Consider the following 24533-nt stretch of genomic DNA (forward strand, 5'->3'; position numbering starts at 1 on the left):
GCAGCGAGTGTAAAAGTTGGCCCGTATAGGCTTTTGTGGTGGGTAGGGGTGGCAGGCCTGTTGTGGTGGGTAGGGGTGGCAGGCCTGTTGTGGTGGGTAAGGGTGGTGGCAGGCCTGTTGTGGTGGGTAGGGGTGGTGGCAGGCCTGTTGTGGTGGGTAGGGGTGGCAGGCCTGTTGTGGTGGGTAGGGGTGGTGGCAGGCCTGTTGTGGTGGGTAGGGGTGGCAGGCCTGTTGTGGTGGGTAGGGGTGGTGGCAGGCCTGTTGTGGTGGGTAGGGGTGGCAGGCCTGTTGTGGTGGGTAGGGGTGGCAGGCCTGTTGTGGTGGGCGGGTGTTGGCAGCCCTGTTGTGGTGAGCGGGTGGTGGCAGCACTGTTGAGCGTAAGTGTTCACATTCACATAAACACTTACGACAGCCGTCAAAACACGATCGTGTCAGCTTGGTCGGTATTTATTAAACAGTTCACGACCCTCGGAAACGCTGCGAGGTCGTACTCGCTCGCCCCAAGGTTATTATTATTATGGATAATAACACGCCCTCCGACGCCCTACGACATCGTAGGGCGTCGGAGCTCGTAATCTGCTTAATAAGATCCAAAACAAAGCCGCCATTATTGAGGTACGATGTGCAGATCGATTTCCTGGATACGTAAGTTCTTGCTTACTGATTCCTCATCAGTAAATTTGTACTCGTAAAATATGTTTAGATAAAGAAAAAGACGGTGTTTTTTTGTGTGTGAATTGATCTTAGGATCTCATTTCCTCGTGTGAATATTATAACGCTCTTTATGTTGATATTTTGACGGTGACGTCACACGTTCGCGCGTCAGAATCCATACTGAAGTCGGATTCAAAATGGTCGTCCCGCCTCGTTTCTTCAACAGAATGATGTCTTATATTTCCCAAATATTATTCCTTGGCGACACTGGAATTTGGGTCAAGTATTTTTTTTTAATTTGTGTTACTTCCTTTTTGGGTCTTTATTATGGGGATATTTTATTTTTATTTAATACGGTGTTATTATCAGTACTTATTATTCGTTGTTTCTACAGTTTGTGGTCCGTATTCAGTTGTTTTTTACTGGTACAGTTGTTTTTTACTACCAGGGTTTTACTAATGTATATTAACACTTCAATTATTAAAAATAGTCTACACATTTTTAGATTGATTGGAAAACGTCTTCACTCCAGCCACACTTATCTTTATTATTATTATTATTATTATTATTATTATCGTTATTAGTATTATATTAGTATTTTAGTCAATAGCTCGGTCGGTAGAGCCTCGGCCTCACACACATGGGGTCCATGGTTCGAGTCTCCCAGAGTCCAGGTGAAATTATTATTATTATTAGTGATATTTGCACAATGAAATCACATTAACTTGGTGTATCAATGAGAAAATCATTAGTTTTGACCATGTCGTGGTGGAGTGATGTTGGGCGTGTGCTTGGGAGTACCCGGTGTGCGGGTTCGAATCCTTCTCACGGCTCCTACTGATTGTTTCATTATTATATTATTATTATTATTATTATTATTATTATTATTATTATATTTGCTATTGCCAAACTGTATTCACCTGGTTGTATTCACCTAGTTGTGCTTGAGGGGGGTTAAGCTCTGCTCTTTCGGCCCGCCTCTCGACAGGCAATCATTTTTTATTTTATTTTAAGCACACACACACCCAGGAAGCAGCCCGTAACAGCTGTCTAACTCCCAGGTACCTAATTACTGCTAGGTGAACAGGTGCATCAGGATGAAAAAAACTGCCCATTTGTTTCCGCCGGCTGCGGAGATCGAACCTCGGTCCCTAGGTCCACGAGTCTAGAGCGCTGTCCACTCAGCCACAGGCTCCCGTGTGTGGGTGTGTTTGTGTGTGTTCTCACCCAGGTTGTACTCACCTAGTTGTGCTTGCGGGGGTTGAGCTCTTTGGCCTTTGGCCTTTCAACTGTCAATTAACGCGTTACAGTTGTGAGTGCGTGCGAGTGTGTGTGTGTGGTTACTTGTTCTTACACTCTCTGGACCACAGAGTTCAGCCAACCACACTCACCCCCCTGTGTGTTCTCCCCCACTGACCTGACTCACCCCCTGTGTGTTCTCCCCCACTGACCTGACTCACCCCCCCTGTGTGTTCTCCCCCAGCGTTCTCACCCCCGCTGACGACGACGCTGGCCCGGCCGGCCAAGCCCGACGCCGGCAGCACCGAACTCACGCGCCTTCGGGACCTCAATAGACGATACGTCAACAAGATCGCTCCCAGAGGCTACTGGAACGCCCAGTTCGAAGTGAAGCAGCCCACGTTTATGAGGTAAGTGTGAGGTGGGGGGGGGATAGATTGGCAGGGATGTGAGGTGGGGTAGGTAGGATGACGAGTGAGGTAGGGAAGGTAGGCAGGTGAGAGAAGGGAGGGGGGGAATAGGTAGAAGTAGAGGGTGTTAGACTCCTACAACACGCACTATGCTGATTCTTATTCTGTAATTGTGACATTATTGTGCCTTTTATTGTTTAGGTGTAAGTGTAGACATGGTAAATTTTTTACCTCACAATCCCTCACAGCCTGGCCTCACAATCCCTCACAGCCTGGCCTCACAATCCCTCATAATCCCTCACAGCCTGGCCTAACTGACGATGCTTTCCCCTACAGGTTCAACGTGACGGTGCCGAGGACGGCGCACCTGGCCATCTTCGGCAGGAGGAACGTGGCCCCGAGCATCACTCAGTACGACTTTGTCGAGTTCATCAAGAGCGGTCGGCCAGGGCGGGCCAAGCGCCAAGCCACATGGGTAAGTTGGGTATTGAGCCCGGTCAAGCACCACCCGGGGGCCAGAGGACCGTAGCGTCACTTATTAAGTGTTTTTATAGGCCTATACTATCATTCTGGGGGTCTACAGGTTTGGAGTACTATAGTTAATGTATTAATGATTGTCAGTATTGTTCTGTATGAATACCTTGACTCAAGATGTATACATTTATACATATAAGGTCTATTAACTAACTACAAGTAGAGTGTCAGTAACAAAAGAGGTTAAGCTAAACATCATGTGTGAGTGTGTAAACTTTCCTAAAACATAAAACATCTTTGAAATGGAATATAGATTAATCTGAAAATAATTAAGGGAAATATAATATAAAAACTCCCTAATTATCTTGTACTAGGTGACTGCCGCCTCCCTGTCTCACACACACACACACACACACACACACACACACACACACACACACACATTCATATAAACCTACCTGTATACTCACAGCGGATAACTGCCCATGAATAAACGCAACCGAACAAAATGTTCATGTTCAAATGTTCCCCTTAATCCGTGCCTGGCTGATGGCAATAACTCACCTCACTGTGTTATCCTGACGGACACACTAATCCATGCCTGGACGCATCCACTCAGCTGTCATAACCATACGGGGAGAGAGATGGATTACCCCCCCCCCCCAGAGAGAGAGAGAGAGAGAGAGAGAGAGAGAGAGAGAGAACTGTCTCTCTCTCTCTCTCTCTCTCTCTCTCTCTCTCGCTAGGATTGGTCCTCAACTCTCTATAGCTATCTGTTCCACAGACCAAGTCGTTGAGCGAGGCGACGACCCTGGCACCTGAGGCGCTCCTCGACGGGATCCAGGAGTACCCTTTCCTCCACGGCAACCACCTCGACCTCCACCACAACTTCAAGGACGACCTGCAACTCGACCACGCTCTCAAGGACGACCTCGACCACCTGCTTGAGACGGACACCGGGACGGAGGTAAAGAGAGAGGGGCTGAGCGAGAGAACAGATGTAGTCAGGTCTGGTGTCAGTGACACGTGTATCTGGTCAGATATGTGAGTCGCTTAAGTTAGATCCATGACTGACTGTGGTGTGTTAATTGATTTGCGAATGATAGAATGTTCTACACAGTATAGGATCCGGCCTGCACACTGTAGGGTCTGGCCTGCACACTGTAGGGTCCGGCCTGCACACTGTAGGGTCCGGCCTGCACACTGTAGGGTCCGGCCTGCACACTGTAGGGTCCGGCCTGCACACTGTAGGGTCCGGCCTGCACACTGTAGGGTCCGGTCTGCACACTGTAGGGTCCGGCCTGCACACTGTAGGGTCCGGCCTGCACACTGTAGGGTCCGGCCTGCACACTGTAGGGTTCCCTTGCCTCCCTGGGGAAATAATTCCCTTGGGTCTCAGGGAAATAATGGCCTCCGAGGCGCGGGAATTAATTGAGGAGGAAACTATTGGGGAATGTTACCTGGAGCTTCCGGCTCGCCCGCAACTTAAATTAAGTTTAACACCAAAACTTTGTTAATACGTCTATGAGGAGGTGAGGCGTGTTCTTGCAGCTTACGGGGAGGAGGGAGGAGGGGGGGGTCTTGTGAGCACCCTCCCTCCTTCTTGGCCTCTACGTCCCTCCTTCTCGGCTCTTCCCTCCCTCCTTGGCCCCTTCCTTCCTCCTTCTTGGCCCCCTAACCATTTCTCCCTCACTTGAAGCCTACTCTTCCTCTTGGAAACCACGACTTATCCTGCCCTTCTTTCCACAGGAGTCGACGAGACTGGAGGCGCCGCTGGGGGAGGAGGAGGAGCCAGCGGTGCTGGAGGAGCCACTAGCCCTGCCTTCCGTCAGCCGCGTCAGGAGGTTTGTCCACGAGCACGGCGTCAACGTCAGCCTGGTGGAGTACCTTGACACGGGCACCTGGTACCTGGCCATCTACAACGATGGAATCGACTGGAAGCAGGTACGTCTCCGAGGTTGGGGCGTCTATGTGCGTTGATGGTACCATGGGGCCGTCGATGGTACCATGGGGCCGTCGATGGTACCACGGGACCGTCGATGCTACCATGGGGCCGTCGATGGTACCATGCGACCCTCGATGGTACCATGAGACCGTCGGTACAGTGCGTCTGTTTGAGGTACCAATCAAGAATTCTTGTGAGGTTGGGCACGAGGGCCGGGAGGGAGATGGATACATCAAGGGAAGTGTGGTGCAAAAAAACCTTCGCCGAATTCGTTTATATTAATTGACTCGTCGGCGCGTTGATGAGACCCGGGCGGGGCCGGGGACGTGAGTAGTGTCTCACCCCCACCTGTCGGAGGAGACTCACAGGCGAGTCACTGGACTATATATTTGACAGGAACTAAGGGAGCAGGTGTAGACAACTGGCTAGGACCAAATATAGTTTCATGCAAATAAGCAGCGTAGCTGGGCGCCAGTCAGGCCAGGTATACACAGACACGCTCAGTATAGTGCGTAGCAAATTAATGGTAGAAATTACTGACAAATATTGACACCTGTGCCAATCTCAAGTTGCAAATTGCAAATGAAATCGAGTTATTCTTGAGAGATACATCACACCGCTGAGGCCAGGATGACGGATACGCGCTCCCAAAACGGCCCTGATTACTTCATAACCAATTAGTTGTGTGTGTATACAGTTTATCTAAATTAAGTGTCGCATGTTGACGGCCTCGTATCAGGCCCAGTAGAGCGAGTAGATGTATACGGGGCGATAATATATCTACTTGTTAACCCACTGGTAGAGAGAGTGTGTGAAGGGAAGGGAACTATAAGGAGGGGGGGAAGCGCCAAGCCGCTATGACTATATAGCACTGGGAAGGGGTCAGGATAAGGATTTGGGATGGGGACGAGGGGAGGGGGAAGAAACCACTTGGAAGGTCGGGGATTGAACACCGACCTGCATGAAGCGAGTAGAGCGAGACCGTCGCTCTACCGTTCATTCCTAGTGGTTGGGTGAGGTGTATGTGTGTGAAAGAGAGAGAGAGAGAGAGAGAGAGAGAGAGAGAGAGAGAGAGAGAGAGAGAGAGAGAGAGAGAGAGAGAGAGAGAGAGAGAGAGAGAGTGTGTGAGTGAGTGAGTGAGTGAGTGAGTGAGTGAGTGAGTGATAACGCAGCCCGTCCTCCAAAGGTTTCCCAACCTCAAGAAAATGTCGTACTAACGTGCCCTTATCCAAACTTACCAGAGGACCCAAAACAGAAAACGGGACAGTATGCCAATTTCGCGAGCCACTGCCATTTTCTAGTGCACCAATTTTCCCCCCATAGGTAGAGTATACGTCAAAATGCGACGTTCTATTAGGCGGACGGGTTGACTAACATACACAAATAAACAAGAGTAGGGGGAGAGGTCGAGAATAAATATTAAAAGGGGGGAAGACAAGCAGGTAAGCAGACTGCATCTCTTGAGTGCCGTAAGGCTACGCTACGCTAGGTAAGGCTCGAAGAGGCAAATCTAGGGTAGGGGTAAGCTAGGTTAGGTTAGAATAGAATGGAATGGGATTGAGCAGTGACATGTTTACCGGTTCCCCGTTTTCTCTTCGACTTCGACTGTACGAGAGATCGATGTGGGAAGGTCAGTTGGCGGCTGAGCTCAGTCCTGCCTTTGACCGCCCAGGTGGCGGGCCGTCGGAGGCTACGATGACCTGAACCGCCTCTTCAAGTACTTGGTCATGTAGTTAAGCCATTTTTCTGATTTAATTGTTGTTACGGCTGATTGGTGCGGGTGTTAACATTCGCTCTCGGTGATTGTGCGCTAAGCTAGGGATTAATTGTTCGTTTGGAGGTAATGTTTTCTGTTTTGTAAATTCCTCCTACTGAACGTACTACATTGTTTATGCAAGTTTAAGCTGTGTAAAAATGGTTGTGGTTCGAGGGAATTACAAACACAGCAATATTGATGCAATCTAGGACTGCCACCACCACACATACTACCACACCCACTACCACACCCACTACCACCATACCACAGCCACCTGGGTATCTGATCTCCGTCTCTCTCTCTCTCCCCCCGCCCACCACAGGTAGAGCTGCACCTAGCGGAGGAGCCAGACATGCAGTCTGCGTGTCCCAACGACTGCAGTAGTCACGGAGCGTGCGCCCTGGGCCGGTGTGAGTGCGTCCAGGGCTGGGTAGGTGACGACTGCTCCAAGAGTGAGTATTGCCTCTCCTGATGCCTCCCCTTCACTCCGGATTGTACTGGACCTTTAATGGTTGTAGTGTGTGTTGTACTGGACCTTCTTTTAATGGTAGTAGTGTGTTGTACTGGACCTTTTAATGGTAGTAATGTGTGCTGTACTGGACCTTTTAATAATAGTGGAGCCTTGTTCTGGACCTTTTAATAATAGTGGAGCCTTGTACTGGACCTTTTAATAATAGTGGAGCCTTGTACTGGACCTTTTAATAATAGTGGAGCCTTGTACTGGACCTTTTAATAGTAGTGTGTGTTGTACTGGACCTTTTAATAGTAGTGTTGTACTGGGCCCTTAATAGTAGTGTGTTGTACTGGACCTTTTAATAGTAGTGGAACCTTGTACTGGACCTTTTAATAGTAGTGTGTGTTGTACTGGACCTTTTAATAGTAGTGTGTGTTGTACTGGACCTTTTAATAGTAGTGTGTGTTGTACTGAACCTTTTAATAGTAGTGTGTGTTGTACTGGACCTTTTAATAATAGTGGAGCCTTGTACTGGACCTTTTAATAGTAGTGTGTGTTGTACTGGACCCTTAATAGTAGTGTGTGTTGTACTGGACCTTTTAATAGTAGTGGAGCCTTGTACTGGACCTTTTAATAATAGTGTGCCTTGTATTATTTTTCCCCATGCTTACTTCCCAAATATTTAAAAGGAAGTTGAAATATATTATAATGCGAGGAGGGTTGCTTTTGAAGCCAAAAAATATATATATAGTTATTCACGGAGGTCAGCTGTTTTTAGGCTCGCGAGAATATACATTTAAATGTGGCCTTTTATTTTTTTATTTTTTTTTTTTTTTTGTTCCCGGAAATCGTTGAGTTGTTGATATCATGTACCAGCTTGGTGGTGATGAGGATAACCAGCTTGGTGATGAGGATAACCAGCTTGGTGATGAGGATAACCAGTTTGGTGATGAGGATAACCAGCTTGGTGATGAGAATAATCAAGTTGTGATGAGGATAACCAGCTTGGTGATGAGGATAACCAGCTTGGTGATGAGGATAACCAGCTTGGTGATGAGGATAACCAGCTTGGTGATGAGGATAACCAGCTTGGTGATGAGGATAACCAGCTTGGTGATGAGGATAACCAAGTTGTGATGAGGATAACCAGCTTGGTGATGAGGATAACCAGCTTGGTGATGAGGTTAACCAGCTTGGTGATGAGGATAACCAGCTTGGTGATGAGGATAACCAGCTTGGTGATGAGGATAACCAGCTTGGTGATGAGGATAACCAGTTTGGTGATGAGGATAATCAAGTTGTGACAAGTTTGTTACGCTCTACTATCAAGCTAATCACCAATTCCGTTAACGTTATTAGCTTTGTTACACAATTCTCGGGCGGGAAAGCGCAGCTGACGACACATAAAGCTGATGACACATAAAGCTGCATGAAGCTGACGACACATAAAGCTGCATAAAGCTGACGACACATAAAGCTGGATAAAGCTGACGACACATAAAGCTGGATAAAGCTGACGACACATAAAGCTGGATAAAGCTGACGACACATAAAGCTGGATAAAGCTGACGACACATAAAGCTACATAAAGCTGACGACACATAAAGCTGCATAAAGCTGACGACACATAAAGCTACATAAAGCTGACGACACATAAAGCTGATGACACATAAAGCTGCATGAAGCTGACGACACATAAAGCTGCATAAAGCTGACGACACATAAAGCTGCATAAAGCTGACGACACATAAAGCTGCATAAAGCTGACGACACATAAAGCTGCATAAAGCTGACGACACATAAAGCTGACGACACAAAGCTGCATAAAGCTGACGACACATAAAGCTGCATAAAGCTGACGACACATAAAGCTGCATAAAGCTGACGACACATAAAGCTACATAAAGCTGACGACATAAAGCTGACGACACATAAAGCTGCATAAAGCTGACGACACATAAAGCTGGATAAAGCTGACGACACATAAAGCTGACGACACATAAAGCTGGATAAAGCTGACGACACATAAAGCTGGATAAAGCTGACGACACATAAAGCTACATAAAGCTGACGACACATAAAGCTACATAAAGCTGACGACACATAAAGCTGATGACACATAAAGCTGCATGAAGCTGACGACACATAAAGCTGGATAAAGCTGACGACACATAAAGCTACATAAAGCTGACGACATAAAGCTGACGACACATAAAGCTGGATAAAGCTGACGACACATAAAGCTACATAAAGCTGACGACACATAAAGCTGCATAAAGCTGACAACACATAAAGCTGCAAATTAGCGTATACGGTAGACCAAGTTTTCAGGGGCGGGTTACCCGCGCGCCCCACCTGGTGTGGTGTAGGTGGTGAGCGGTGTGGTGTGTGAGGGTGACTTTGGTGGTGGTGGTGGTGGTGAAAGTTGTGGTGATGGTGGCTATTGTGGTGATGGTCAGCCCTGGTCACTAGTGGTGGTGGTGGTGGTGGGTCTGGTCCCTGGTGTAGGTGGTGGTGGTGGGTCTGGTCCCTGGTGTAGGTGGTGGTGGTGGGTCTGGTCCCTGGTGTAGGTGGTGGTGGTGGGCATGGTCTCTATGCCTGGAAATGAGGACTCGACAAGATGATCGAACAGTACAAGTCTGTGATGTGAGTCCTATGGGTAAGACGTGGCTGCGTCTCGATGGTCGCGGCTCTGGCTTCGGACGATGTTTTTTATTGCTGTGTATTTATTTATTTATATATACAAGAGTTGTTACGGTCTCATAAAGCCACCAGCACGCATAGCGTTTCGGACAGCTTCTTAAATCCTAATTTTCCCCCTGGAATTGGACCCGCCAAATCGTTTAGCAACCAGATACCCATTCACTGCTGGGTGAACAGAGGCGTCCAGGAAATCCTCGCATCTAGGATACGAACCCAGGCCAAAGAGCTCACGAAGCACCTGGCGGGTGTTTTACCACTGCGCCACGGGGACTGCCGTGACTAGTATGTCTGTTCTGTCGGAGGGAGAGGGAAGGGATTGGGATGGGGGAATGGGGAAGGGGGGAGGGGGACGTAATAGGGGCTTCCTAGAATTCCCTCGGAATGTATACTGCCTTTGTGAATGATGTGCTTACTGGGTCGAGCTACAGCTCCCGGCACTGCCTTCCTGTCATTTATATGTTCAGTACCATGAGAGAATTGTTGTGGTCATCCTCTTTCTCTTACACTCCAATACATACCTTGCTCCTCCTGTTTCTCCTCCTCATTGTCCTCCTCCTCGTCCTCGTCCTCGTCCTCCTCCTCGTCCTCGTCCTCCTCGTCCTCGTTCTCGTCCTCGTTCTCGTCCTCGTCCTCCTCCTCGTCCTCGTCCTCCTCCTCGTTCTCGTCCTCGTTCTCGTCCTCGTTCTCCTCCTCGTCCTCGTCCTCGTTCTCGTCCTCGTCCTCCTCCTCGTCCTCGTCCTCCTCCTCCTCCTCGTCCTCCTCCTCGTCCTCGTTCTCGTCCTCCTCCTCGTCCTCGTTCTCGTCCTCGTCTTCCTCCTCGTCCTCGTCCTCCTCCTCGTCCTCGTTCTCGTCCTCGTCCTCGTCCTCCTCGTCCTCCTCCTCGTCCTCCTCCTCCTCGTCCTCCTCCTCCTCCGTCAACACTCGCCAAAAGGGGAGAAAAATGCAGTAAGGTGAAGGAGATGATCCTTTATTATTTATATTTGCAGGCGTGGACTGGCCGGCTTGGTAACGCTTTCCTGCTGCCTCGTGGCGGCCACCACAACCACCACCATCATCACCACAACCACCACCACCACAACCACCACTGCCACCACCATCGCCACCACTGCCGCCACCACCACCACCATCACCACCACCATCACCATCACCACCACAACCACCACCACCACAACCACCACTGCCACCACCATCGCCACCACAACCACCACTGCCGCCACCATCACCACCACCATCACGTGCACCACCACCACCACAACCACGTCCAACACCTCCACGTCCACCACCACCACCACAACCACAAATACCACAACTACTAAGACCACAACCATAATCATCACCACAACCATCACCACCAACACAACCATCACCACCACAATCATTACCTCCACCACAACCATCACCACAACCACCATCACCATATGACTGAAAATCGAAGCTGAGAGTAAAAGGATACTTGTCCTTAAGTGAAACGTTTGAGCTGTGTAAAGAACGGATGATTTTTCTGGTTTGGCTTAAATTTGTCTTGTGCAGTGGTGTTACCACTGGTGGTGGAACCAGTGGTAGCTGGCCAGGGGTGGGGACTTTTTTTTTTTTTTTTATTAATACATGAGGTACATCTGCATTAGTGCAGCTACCCTAGACTATATGAAGTGGAGTACAGTGTGTCAAAAAAGCTAACTAGGTGATGCTAAAAAATCCCCACCACACAGGATGGTTAGTCATACAGAGGCATGTGATAAGCGGTCTGCACTGGCAGACTCCGGATGCATTTTGAGGATAGACATGGCGAAGTGCTAGGAGCTTGCTCCACCTTTGCCGCGGATCGGCCCGGTTATTGCAGTAATACAAGAGTGAATAAGGCCTGTACTAAAAGTCTACGCCTGATACGCCCCGGGTTTCAGTAACACAGGGCCAGAAAATTATCAGGAAAATGAACTGTCAAAACCAACTTCCCTTTCTTCCCCTCCTCGCCTCCCTCTCAAGTAGTTCATCTCCCAAGTTGAACAAGCAACTTTAGAGATGAACTCCCGATACTTGGTGCCATTAAGTTATGAACCAGATAACCTGGACTCCGAATGGAGGACGAGACTTAGGAACCTAGCGAACTGGAACCTTCAAGTGTAACGTTTGGAGGCCCTCGACCGCGGCGTGAGGCGCCACTCCGATAGCTAGCCGATAGATCTATTGAGGCTCCAATAGATCTTTGCTTGATCTATTATTCAGAGGGAAGCAGTCATGGCAGGAATCACAAGAGCCAGTAACCGCTGCTTCATGTTTTACGACATGATAATGGAGTTGAAGAGAGAGAGAGAGAGAGAGAGAGAGCAAGGAAAATGGAGAAACACAAATACAACTTGGATTTTCAGAAAGGGACCTTTACAGGGATCAGGAACTACGTAGGGCAAAGTGAATAGTACACTGACTGACTGACGTGAAGGTGATGGTGTCGCACACTGCTTCCAGATGTCCAGCGTCAGTATACAAACACGGTCATGCCAGCACCACGACGACGACTATCCACTAGCCTTCTACGAGAAAGGGAAATTTACATTGTAATGTAAAATGGTGTATGTATATATATTGAGCCGTATTAGACCAGTCACGACCGATGTGGGTATTATACAGAGGTCAGCAGGACACGCCCGGTAATGGAGAATGTAGATGACCTCTGTGAGAAACTTAACCATTTTCAGGGTAGGAGCGAAACACACACACACACACACACACACACACACACACACACACACACACACACACACACACACACACACACACACAGGCGGGATCCAAGAGTCAATGCTCGATCCTGCAAGCACATATAGGTGAGTACACACATACACACACACACACACAGATGCATGTTTACCTACCATCCAACACCCCCCCGTCCCCCCACCCCACCCCTTCTCCCGACCTCTCAGCATTACATCAAAACAGCGGCAGATTTTGTGTGTGTGTGAACGTGGGGGCGAGCGGCGGCCGGACATTACCGGTGAGCCCCAGCGTGGCGGCAGCGACACGTCTCCTGCTGGCGCCTCCACTCTCGACAATTACCCCGCGCACTCTAATGTCTTTCCCGCCCCCCCCTAGCCCTCCTAGCTTCTCGCGGCCTCCCCCCCTCCCCCTAGCCCTCCTAGCTTCTCGCGGCCTCTCTCCCTCCCCCTAGCCCTCCTAGCTTCTCGCGGCCTCCCCCTCCCCCTCCCCCTAGCTTCTCGCGGCCTCTCCCCCGCGCCCTAGCCCTCCTAGCTTCTCGCGGCCTCCGACTCCTCCTAGCCCTCCTAGCTTCTCGCGGCCTCCCCCTAGCCCTCCGTGCTTCTCACGGCCTCCCCCGCCCCCTAGCCCTCCTAGCTTCTCGCGGCCTCCCCCGCCCTCTAGCCCTCCTAGCTTCTCGCGGCCTCCCCCCCTCCCCCTAGCCCTCCTAGCTTCCCGTAGCCTCCCTTCTCCACTCTTTCTTGCACCGGTCGTGCTGGCGAGGCATCCTGATTGGTTTAGTGTGTTTGTTGGTGGTTGGTGGTTGGTGGTGGGGTGGTTGGTGGTGGTGGGGTGGTGGTTGGTGGTGGTTGGGTGGTTGGTGGTGGGGTTGCTGGGGTGTAATAGCTTTAATATACGTTCCTACGATAGCTGGCCCTCCCCTCGTACTTTTCGTATTGTAATACAATAACTTATGCCCGTGGGTGTCTATATTGGGGGGGTCAAGGTTACCCTGATCCAGGCCACCTTACATGTTTCCTGACCTACACCTGACTTCTCCTCTCCCATACAAGCCACACCTGACCTCCTCTCCCATACAAGCCACACCTGACCTCCTCTCCCATACAAGCCACACCTGACCTCCTCACTACACACTGTTACCCCTGGCATCCACCAAGCCAGCCTCCTCCTCCTCCTCCTTGAGTGAAAAACCCGCCAACTGACTGACTGTGCACCTCTCCCCCCGCACAGGCGTGTGTCCGGTGCTGTGCAGTAACCACGGGACGTACGGGGGCGGCCTGTGCCACTGTGAGGTCGGCTGGAAGGGACGTGAGTGCGACATCCCCGATACCGACTGCGTGGTGCCGGATTGTCACGGTCACGGAGCCTGCGTCGAGGGCTCCTGCGTCTGTCAGCCCGGCTGGAAAGGCGACCACTGCCAGACTGGTGAGTTCTTTCACGCTTTTTCTTCTTGGTGTGTGTGTGTGTGTGTGTGTGTGTGTGTGTGTGTGTGTGTGTGTGTGTGTGTGTGTGTGTGTGTGTGCGTGTGTGTGTGTGTGTGTGTGTGTGCGTGTGTGTGTGTGTGTGTCTGTGTGTCTGTGTTTGTGTGTGTGTGTGTTTATATAAATTTGGATTTCAGGGTGTAAGATTTAACACATTTTCGGCGTCTCCAAGAACAATTGTTTTATTTATTTTATTGGTACATTATTATTAAAACACGAAAGTGGTGGAGGTAGACTCCACATGCTGAGCTTCGAATGTAGATGTGAGACGCCGCAGTAAAAGGCTATGAAACCTGTACAGCAGTCGACGGAAGCTTTAGAGACTGGGTCCAACAGCCGAAACTCTACTAGGTGCACTCTAAAAGGTACACCTAGGTTAGTACATAGACGCACGGATACACCCAGGCGACCTAACACGAAGCATATATATATATATATATATATATATATATATATATATATATATATATATATATATATATATATATGTATGTATATATATATATATATATATATATATATATATATATATATATATATATATATATATATATATATATATATATATATATATTTTGTTTGTAAGAGGATTGTTCAAAGGCAAATACTGGCCACTCAAAGTGCGTAACCCTAGGAAATGGAAAATAAATCACTCGGATGTCGAGAAAAATCTGCACAGATGATTCTTGAAAGACTAGAGATAAAAGGCGTCTGGGGGGATGGGATGGGATGGGAGGGAGGGGGACATTGAGCGGTTTTCTATTCCAGCAGATGGCTGTGTATTGAGTGTGTTGCGGGAGTGTTGTGTGTGTGTGTTACTGTGTTGCGAGGACGGGAAGATCACACTTAGAGCAAGGGAGAAGCACCCTTGTGGTGGCTGGAGACTAGGTCTTCGAACTGAGGCACGCGGTCACCCCGAGCACCTGGTTGAACAAGAGCGGTTGGGCACTATTGGAGGCGTAATACAAAACTTGGAGTCATTACCGAAACTGACCGACGTCACAGTTCCATTAGGCATCCGAACAAGCTGTTAATGAGTATGCTAAATTAGGTAAAGCTCAAGGTATGGAAAAATAACTCAATCAGTCTGCCGTGTAAATTCATAAAGATCAAATTTAAATGTAAAATATTAAATACAGATAAATTTAAATTCTAGGAGGTAAGAGTCGGAGGATAAAATGTGTTATTAAATATGAATGTCTATTTACTGGAAAAACATTTTTAATACACTACATTTAGTTCCTTAACTATCAAAGGAATTGGAATCTATAAAGAAATAAATTTAGAAACTAACAGAAGTGATAAATTAATAGAAAGTTTCTTACAAGAAGTGCCGGACCAACCAGGCGGCAGTGGATATGTGGGCCTGCGGGCTGCTCCAAGCAACAGCCTGTTGGACCAAGTTGTCACAAGTCGAGTAGAACAACTCGACTTGGTTAGTAGAAGAACTCACGAAACCCTCCCCAGGTATGCTCCAGGATAAACTGCTTTTTTATACATATTTACGAATCACCACCATAAAACCAGACAAGATATCACCCTGGATAGTGAAGAAATGAGCGGAGGACCTGTGGTGTCCACTCTGATATCAGTCTGGAGCCACGAGTGTGAGAGAGCTGTCGTATACCCCCACAATGTAGCTGACAAGACGAAGGAAACAGCCATTATAGAAAAATAGATTATACATCTAAAGAATAAACTTAATAAAATATAACTTTATTTAAGATTGTCCAAATTCAGCATTTCGGATCTATTGAAGTTTGTTTCAGACTTAAAATTAGTTTTGAAATAAGTGGATGGGCGAACTGCTCTTATTTGGACTTTAACAAACCTTTTCCTCAAAGTTCCTCATCAAAGATCATTTGTAAATTGAAAAATATGAGATACAGAGTTGACATGGACGTCGAGACGTCACCTGCGGTAGGAGGAAACGCGTTGACATGGATGAAGTCACTAGTGGGGTCACCCACAGGGATCAGTATTGACCCCCAGCTGTCACTAGTGCCCCCCCCCCCCTTCAGGGATCAGTTCTGACCCCTGCACATTCCTGAAACACATGTCAATAATCTCCCAGATGGCGCGAGAAATTACACGAACGGGTTCTAATGTAACAACGTTGAACAACGCAATTAGAATGACTTAGTTTATCCAAGACAGAGATCAAGGGGAGAATGAATCAATAAATGACTGAATTAAATACCGACAAACATTACACGCTGGAGACGTTGCCCTTAAGAAGATGTTGAGGACACTTGTAGTCCTTGTCAATAGAGTAGATTATATATTTAAGAAATACGAATCATGAGAAGGATAGAAGGTTTGGAGTCTGTGCAAACAGGACTTCACGAGATCAAGAGGAGACATGGTAACGACATACAAATTTGTCAAGAGGTGCAGTGCTACCGGCGGAGTTCTCTAGCTGTTGCAGCAGGTTGGTGCCAGCTGCCAGGTGTTGTCACACGCCCGCTGCATGCATTGTGGGCCCCAGGGACGTGGGGGTCCCTGGGACGTGGGGGTCCCTGGGCCGTGGGGTCCCGTGGGCCGTGGGGGTCCCTGGGCCGTGGGGGTCCCTGGGCCGTGGGGTCCCTGGGCCGTGCGGGCCCCTGGGAGGTGCGGATCAGTGTGGGGTCAGTGTGCGAATGGTCAATAAGAGGAAGAAGACTAAAGAGGAAGCAGTGAAGGTGAAATCCAAATTCAGCTTCAAACGTGTTGGAGAGTCCTTTGCCTCCTGCCCCCACCAGCTGTGAAGCCAGGGACCCTGAGCTGTAGTACGACCATATAGGCTACATGGTTAGTACAGAGAGAGAGAGAGAGAGAGAGAGAGAGAGAGAGAGAGAGAGAGAGGGAGAGAGAGAGAGAGAGAGAGAGTGAGAGTGAGTGAGTGAGTGAGTGAGTGAGTGAGTGAGTGAGTGAGAGTGAGAGAGAGTGGGAGAGGTAGGTGTCAAAAATGCGAAGAAGGTTGTAATCAGCGCGGTGTCTCTCCCAACACGCAGCCGACTGAAATAACAAGCCGGGCTGAGTTTCCTCTCTGTGTGTACCTAGCTCCCTGCCACCTCCTCCAGCGACACTCACACTCGCTGACACTCACACACACTCGCTGACACTCACACACTCCCTGACACTCACACACTCGCTGACACGTCAGTCTAACCCCGCTACATCTCTCCTAAACTTGGAGATTTACGCGAATATTTATGTGTAGGCGCTTAAGGAGTTTTGGATCACGGCACCGAAGGCTGAACCTTTCGGCTCAGAATGCTCAATATCTTGAGAAACATCGGCCAAGGTGTGAAGTGAAGACTGCCACATCTTGACATAGAACTTGGAGAACTTAGAACATAGAAGTAGAACATAGAACATTGAAGTAAAGAAGCGTTTGAGTGAAATGTAAGCGAGTTGCTTGAGAAGCTGTAATGTTCATGTAGGTGGCTGGTAGCGGGGTGTGGCTGTTAGCGGGGTGTGGCTGGTAGCCGGGTGTGGGTGGTAGCCGGGTGTGGCTGGTAGCCGGGTGTGGCTGGTAGCCGGGTGTGGCTGGTAGCCGGGTGTGGCTGGTAGCCGGGTGTGGCTGGTAGCCGGGTGTGGCTGGTAGCCGGGTGTGGCTGGTAGCCTGGTGTGGCTGGTAGCCGGGTGTGGCCGAGAGCCAGAAGTTGCCTTAAGGTTTACGACTAGCTTCGTTTTGTTTTATTTCTCGCCTTAATGTGCTGTCTGCTCCTGTGTCTGTCTGTCTGTCTGTCTGTCTGTCTGTCTGTCTGTCTGTCTGTCTGTCTGTCTGTCTGGACGAGTTGCTGGAGTAATATGCTTGTGTGTCAGTGGATGAGTACACTTGTGAGTGTATATCAATGGCTTCTGAGTGTATTTGTCTGTGTGGGGGGATGGGGGTGTACATGTGGCTGTGTTAAATGTGGGTAGGTGGGTGTATTGGCGGGTGTATGGGTCTGGGTGTACAGGACTCCGTGGCACTGCTAAGAGCCGGAGAACAAGGAGTGCCTCCGACCAGACCCATCGCAGACGGCCCTGTTAGTCTCCTTCGATAGTTTGGGTTAACTACAGTCACGAACCCTGTTCTTCTCCGTGACAATATCTTCGTAAAGGTTCGAGAGAAATGTATGTGGAATGTGGTTGAAGCATCACTGTAGTGGAGATGAATGCCAGGACTGATCTGTGTGTGTGGGGGAGTTTGTCGTATGACACGTGAGTGGGGGAGGGAGAGGGCCAGGCACGTGAGGAGAGGGCCAGGCACGTGAGGAGAGGGCCAGGCACGTGAGTGGAGGGCCAGGCACGTGAAGGGAGGAGGAGGAGGCAGGCACTCACAGATAATTCCGCAGCAGTGAAGGCAATTGTGGTTCGGTGAGTTGTAATTAAAGAACATTGGTGAGATATGTCGTGGTGGGTAACTGTGAGCAGTGTGGAGTTGTGGTTGTGGTGGTTGTGGGTGATATGGTGGGGTGGTTGTGGTGGTTGTGGTGGTTATATGATGGTGTGGTTGTTGTTGGTCTTGTGGTTGTGTTGATGGTGGTTAACTTGCAAGTACTTGTTATATAGGTGTGGTGGGAGCTTATGGTGGTAGTTTGTGTGGATGGGGTTATGTGGGAGATGATTATGTTTGCTGGTGGATGGTAGTAGTTGTGGTAGTGGTAGTCGAGGCGTTGGGTGGTATCTGAAGCAGGTTAGTTTGGACCAGTACTGGTGGTGGTGGTGGTGGTGGCAGGTTCTGATGGCAGGCTGCTGAGACTACACACTCAGATCACTGTGCTCTGAACCACTCAGAATGAACACCTTTAACACCAGTATAATGGTCCAGTGAAACACACACACACACACACACACACACACACACACACACACACACACACACACACACATACACACACACACACACACACACACACACACACACACACACACACACACACACACACACACACACACACACGAAAAAAATTAGTAGTAGAAACAGTTGATTGACAGTTGAGAGGCGGGTCGAAAGATCAGAGCTCAACCCCCGCAAGCACAACTGGCTGAATACATATATAGTTCTCTACATGTTTGAATACTTCACAAATCAATTTACGAATTTGTTGTCTATTTTTGTCTGATTCTTCGTCCAAGTTTGTGATCCTTGTCTTAAGAACGCCTAATCGCGCTCACTAAGACGTCGAAATACTTACGTTTGAATAAATTTGTAGGCCTAGTTCATGGACCAGGAATATGCCTATATAATTAATGATAATAATAATAATAATGATGATTATATTACTTTTAAGTTATTATTAACTTGATAATTTTCCGCTTTTTCATTTTGTTTTATATATTTCAATTTTAATTAATCGATTTTTTGCACCTTAATTTTAGGAAAGGATTTTTCATCTCGAGTGGAAGGTTGGTGTTGTGTTCCACACCATAGGGTTGTATTCTTGCGTGTATTTCAGCTGTATTATTGTGTCTTGTCTATATAAGTATTTTGTGAGCTTGTTGGCCGTATGCGGCTTGTATAACAGTATTTCTGCACTATGTTCATGTATTATGATATAGTTACTTGTATTGTATTATAAAAATTGTATATTGTATTTTGCATCTACATACCCATAACACGTATTTTAATACTACAGTAGTCTATGTATGGTGATTCAGTAAAAGAAGTCAGTAGGGTGGTGTTGGTAATACTTCTAGGCCATGTATATATATAATATATATATATATATATATATATATATATATATATATATATATGTATATATGTGTGTGTGTGTGTGTGTGTGTGTGTGTGTGTGTGTATGTATGTATACGGGCGTATCTACATACATGAGTACACATTGATGCCATTCATACATGCATACGTTTCATACAATAGAGTACTCAAATCAGCACAAAATACACTCAATCAAAATAATATTATACTATTATATATATATATATATATATATATACACACACACCTAGGCTGTGGGCATTGGATCTCACCACGCTACAGGAATATGGAGGATCAGGAGAGACATGATAACGACATTAAAGATTCTAAAGAGAATTGACCAAGAAGACACAAGAGGGAAAATATCCACAAAAAAGGTGAAGGGTAGCACAACATGGGACACATAGATACCAATGAGCCACAGACCCTCTGTGTCTGTAAGACTTAGGCATAACGAGGAATATAATGGATACAGAAGTGGCCGAGGCTGACACAGGATACATGACATAGGTAGAACACAGGACACATGACACAGCGGGCACTGTAGATGTGATACATACTTGAAGCGTGATGTTGAACTGGAAGTAGGAAAGTCAATGTAGGGATTAGGGAGTCTCCTCTTATGTTCCTTCCTGCCTTACTTCCCCCAATCCCCCATCCCAAAGCCTTATCCTGATCCCTTCCAAGTGCTACACAGTCGTAATGGCTTGGCGGTGTCTCCTGATAGTTCCCTTCCCTCCTCTCTCTCTTTTGCTCTTCTCCTTCCTCTCTCTCCTGCTCTTCCTCCCGCTCTTCCCCCACCTTCAGGTCTTGCTTCTGAAGACTGATATTCACCAAGTTACTGAGAGTGTGTGTTTGTGTGCACGTGTGTTTGTGCGTGTATGTACTAGTGTGTGTGTGTGTGTGTGTGTGTGTGTGTGTGTGTGTGTGTGTGTGTGTGTGTGTGTGTGTGTGTGTCTGTGTGTGTGTGTGTGTGTGTGTGCGCGCGCGCGAGTATATAAGTGTGAACGAGTGCGTGTGTGAGTGTGTGTGGGAGTGTGTGTGGGGAGTGTGTGTGGGAGTGCGTCATGCACAAGCAACACGGAGGCCCTCAACTCCTCTCACCCTTCACAAACAAAAAAACTTCCGATACATCGAGGCTCCATAAAAGGACAGACACGCAGCACACATCTTTATCATCGTCTCCCCAATACCTGAGAGAGAGAGAGAGAGAGAGAGAGAGAGAGAGAGAGAGAGAGAGAGAGAGAGAGAGAGAGAGAGAGATCTACTCTACCAACGAATGCCTCTTAACTTCTCTCTCTTTCTCTCTCTCATAACCTAAGTGAGAGCCTTTTGAGTGTGGCCTTTCAAAGAAACAGATTTTCCTCTCTGTGTTTCCCGCACTACTCTGGAAGACGACAAGAACCTACAAGATGACCTGGATGCCTGCGGGTCAAAGAGTGGTCTTCAAGCCAAAGCCAGTGCCAAACAGGAGGGGAAACTCTCATGCTTTCAGACTGAGAACAGCATTAGCGTGAAGTTCTTATCTCACCAAGCACAAAAAAAACCCAAGCTGGAAAAGATCCAAGAGCTGAGAGAGATGAGTTAGGAGGATTAACGCAGAGAGCTAAACTTCACGACACTTGAAGGTAGAAGAAATCATGGGAGATATGATCCCCACCTCCAAAATTCTCAAGGGACTGGATGTAGCAGATACCGTCATGTCGTTGACGACCAAAAGTGCACAGGGGAAAGAAGAACACCCGAGAGAGGCTGTGGAGTTCAAGTTCAAGTGTGTTTATTGAGACAAGAAAGAAATACATCTCAAAGGGATAGAGTAGCTTAGGCTATTTCTTGTACCCGAGCACAGCCTTACATACATTAGGTAAACAAAATCAGTATCACTTTAGTAAATACAAGGAATACTTCATACACAGCTTCAGGTGGTGGAGGAAGACTCCGTACACAGCTTCAGGTGGTGGAGGAATACTTCATACACAGCTTCAGGTGGTGGAGGAAGACTCCGTACACAGCTTCAGGTGGTGGAGGAAGACTCCGTACACAGCTTCAGGTGGTGGAGGAAGACTCCGTACACAGCTTCAGGTGGTGGAGGAAGACTCAGTACACAGCTTCAGGTGGTGGAGGAAGACTCCGTACACAGCTTCAGGTGGTGGAGGAAGACTCCGAACACAGCTTCAGGTGGTGGAGGAAGACTCAGTACACAGCTTCAGGTGGTGGAGGAAGACTCCGTACACAGCTTCAGGTGGTGGAGGAAGACTCCGTACACAGCTTCAGGTGGTGGAGGAAGACTCCGTACACAGCTTCAGGTGGTGGAGGAAGACTCCGTACACAGCTTCAGGTGGTGGAGGAAGACTCCGTACACAGCTTCAGGTGGTGGAGGAAGACTCCGTACACAGCTTCAGGTGGTGGAGGAAGACTCCGTACACAGCTTCAGGTGGTAGAGGAAGACTCCGTACACAGCTTCAGGTGGTGGAGGAAGACTCCGTACACAGCTTCAGGTGGTGGAGGAAGACTCCGTACACAGCTTCAGGTGGTGGAGGAAGACTCCGTACACAGCTTCAGGTGGTGGAGGAAGACTCCGTACACAGCTTCAGGTGGTGGAGGAAGACTCCGTACACAGCTTCAGGTGGTGGAGGAAGACTCCGTACACAGCTTCAGGTGGTGGAGGAAGACTCCGTACACAGCTTCAGGTGGTGGAGGAAGACTCCGTACACAGCTTCAGGTGGTGGAGGAAGACTCCATTCACAGCCTCAAATGTAGATATAGCAGAGGCAAAAAGCCTGAGAGACCTGTACATTATAGTCTACTTAAAGTTGAGAGCCAGGCAGTACCAGAGCGCTCAAGCTCTACCTCTTCCCCCCTACAAAAAAGAGTTAAAGGTATTGCAACTAGGACAGTACACACATGGTACCAGAACACACGTAGTGTAGGTGTATGACTGTGTGCTCCTTCAACCATATATCTGGGCTACTAGACCTCTTCACGGTGCCTAGCACCCACCCCCCTCCCAACATGAGGGAGACAACACCTGCCTGTCTCCCTCACGCTGGCCGGCGACGATATATATTCCTGCACGAGTAACCTATCACTCTTTTTCTCCCTCCTTCAATGTATCTGTCATGTGACGAGCGTTGTTCCTCCACAGTGGATTGTGTGGAGCCGTTGTGTGGAGGGCGCGGGTGGTGCGTGGAGGGCCGGTGCGTGTGTCGAGCCGGGTGGACCGGTAACAACTGCTCCACTGTGGACCACAAGGTCTTACCTGTCTTCCGGACTGCTCCTCCCACGGCCACTACGACCTCCACACCTCCGCCTGCGTCTGCGACACCTTCTGGACCGGCCCCGACTGCGCGGAAGGTTAGTCTCTTGCGTCGCTCTGAGAAGGGCGACGTTGTGTTGATATCTGTTGTTCTTTCTCAAGAACATATATAAGAAAATGTATATATGCTGGTTAGCATTGTAAATGTGTGGTCACGTCAGTGGTAGAAGAAAAAAAAGAACTTTCCATATGTAGAAATTTCATTTTTGGGGACAAATTTTAAGATGTTTCTTATAGTTTTAAATGTAATACTCTTAACAAAATTATAGATAAAAACATACACGTTCTAATATACCTTTAATAACATGGACTTCACTAAATTGGTCGCAGTAACATACCCGCAGTGATATATTCCAAAGTATACTAACAGTATACTTCTAATAATATACTGAAGGGACGACGTATATCATGAATTTCAGATGACACTGTGTGTGTTTCGGGTCCATTCTGTTTTGTGAGCAGGAGTATATATCCCGAGTGAGTGCTTAATATAATTAACTGTGACCTTTGATGACGTACTAAAAGGCTAATGGCCTCTGTTGTATAGTTATTGAGAGGGGGGAGGAGGAGGAGGGATTAGGGAAAGGTAGGGAGGAGGTAGGGAATCATTGGGATTGGGAGAAGGAGCCTGGCGGGCTGATAGGGAGGAGATGCAGGCCTCATGCGCCGTGAATTTTTGGATCTTGTGGGAGTTAGTGAGATGAGGGATGCTGGGAAGAGAGGGGGTGAGATGAGGGATGCTGGGAAGAGAGGGGTGAGATGAGGGATGCTGGGAAGAGAGTGGTGAGATGAGGGATGCTGGGAAGGGAGTTGGTGAGATGAGGGATGCTGGGAAGAGAGTGGTGAGATGAGGGATGCTGGAAAGGGAGGGGGTGAGATGAGGGATGCTGGGGAGGTGGGCGGTGAGATGAGAGATGCTGAAGGACAATGATATATTCATACTTAATCCAAAGAGGGAGTTTATGAGATGGGGAGGACGGTGGAAGGGATAGTGGGATGGGTGGTGATGGGGTAGGGAGTGATGGGGTGGGGTGCTGGGGGGGGGGGGAAGGGGTGTCTATAAAAAAAGCCAATACATTTTATTAAAGCGAGGGAAGACTGGAAAGTATTTCTGGAACGCAAATATCAGCAAGAATTCGGGATGGTGTATGACGGATGGAGTTTGGATACGGAGGAAGCCGATATTTACACACACACACACACACACACACACACACACACACACACACACACACACACACACACACACACACACACACACACACACACACACAACGCCAGCACTAACAGTCATAAGCTGGCTACAGTAGAAATATAACAGCGTTTGCATATGCAAAATTAACATAAGAACACTACTTTGAAACTTAAGCAAGAGATCCTTCAGAACGCTATATACAACAAACGTCAGACTATTCCTCGAAGATGCAACTCCACCGTGGACTCTTACCCTTGCCAATCACAAGAAGAAAATATTCAAGGCCTAGAAATGTGCCAGAAGACTCGTACCAGAGACAAGAGAGCTGAGTTATGAGGACACAATAAGAGCTCAAAATAAGCCTCCCCCTAGGAGAACAGACCTGAGGGGATATGATCATAACGTACAAGATACTGAGAAGAATAGATGAAATAGTCTTTTCCAGAGAAGGTAAGACAGGACGAGGGTGACACAAGAGGAACCTTTTAACACACCGTAGACAGAG

The 24533-nt window shown here is 48.2% G+C and overlaps 1 protein-coding gene across 1 annotated transcript in view; it reads left to right on the forward strand.

The window, feature by feature from the left end:
* Positions 1 to 24533, forward strand: part of Ten-a (tenascin accessory) — a gene marked incomplete in the record, with an annotated part of 418622 nt that overhangs the window by 305439 nt on the left and 88650 nt on the right. The window contains 7 exon segments of the mRNA XM_069310940.1: positions 2138 to 2303; positions 2640 to 2778; positions 3547 to 3744; positions 4527 to 4721; positions 6801 to 6930; positions 13578 to 13772; positions 22663 to 22919. Of these exon segments, the coding sequence (XP_069167041.1) occupies positions 2138 to 2303; positions 2640 to 2778; positions 3547 to 3744; positions 4527 to 4721; positions 6801 to 6930; positions 13578 to 13772; positions 22663 to 22919 (1280 nt within the window).

The sequence above is a fragment of the Procambarus clarkii genome, chromosome 68 (genome assembly GCF_040958095.1).
Source record: "Procambarus clarkii isolate CNS0578487 chromosome 68, FALCON_Pclarkii_2.0, whole genome shotgun sequence".
NCBI classification, from domain to species: Eukaryota; Metazoa; Arthropoda; class Malacostraca; order Decapoda; family Cambaridae; genus Procambarus; species Procambarus clarkii.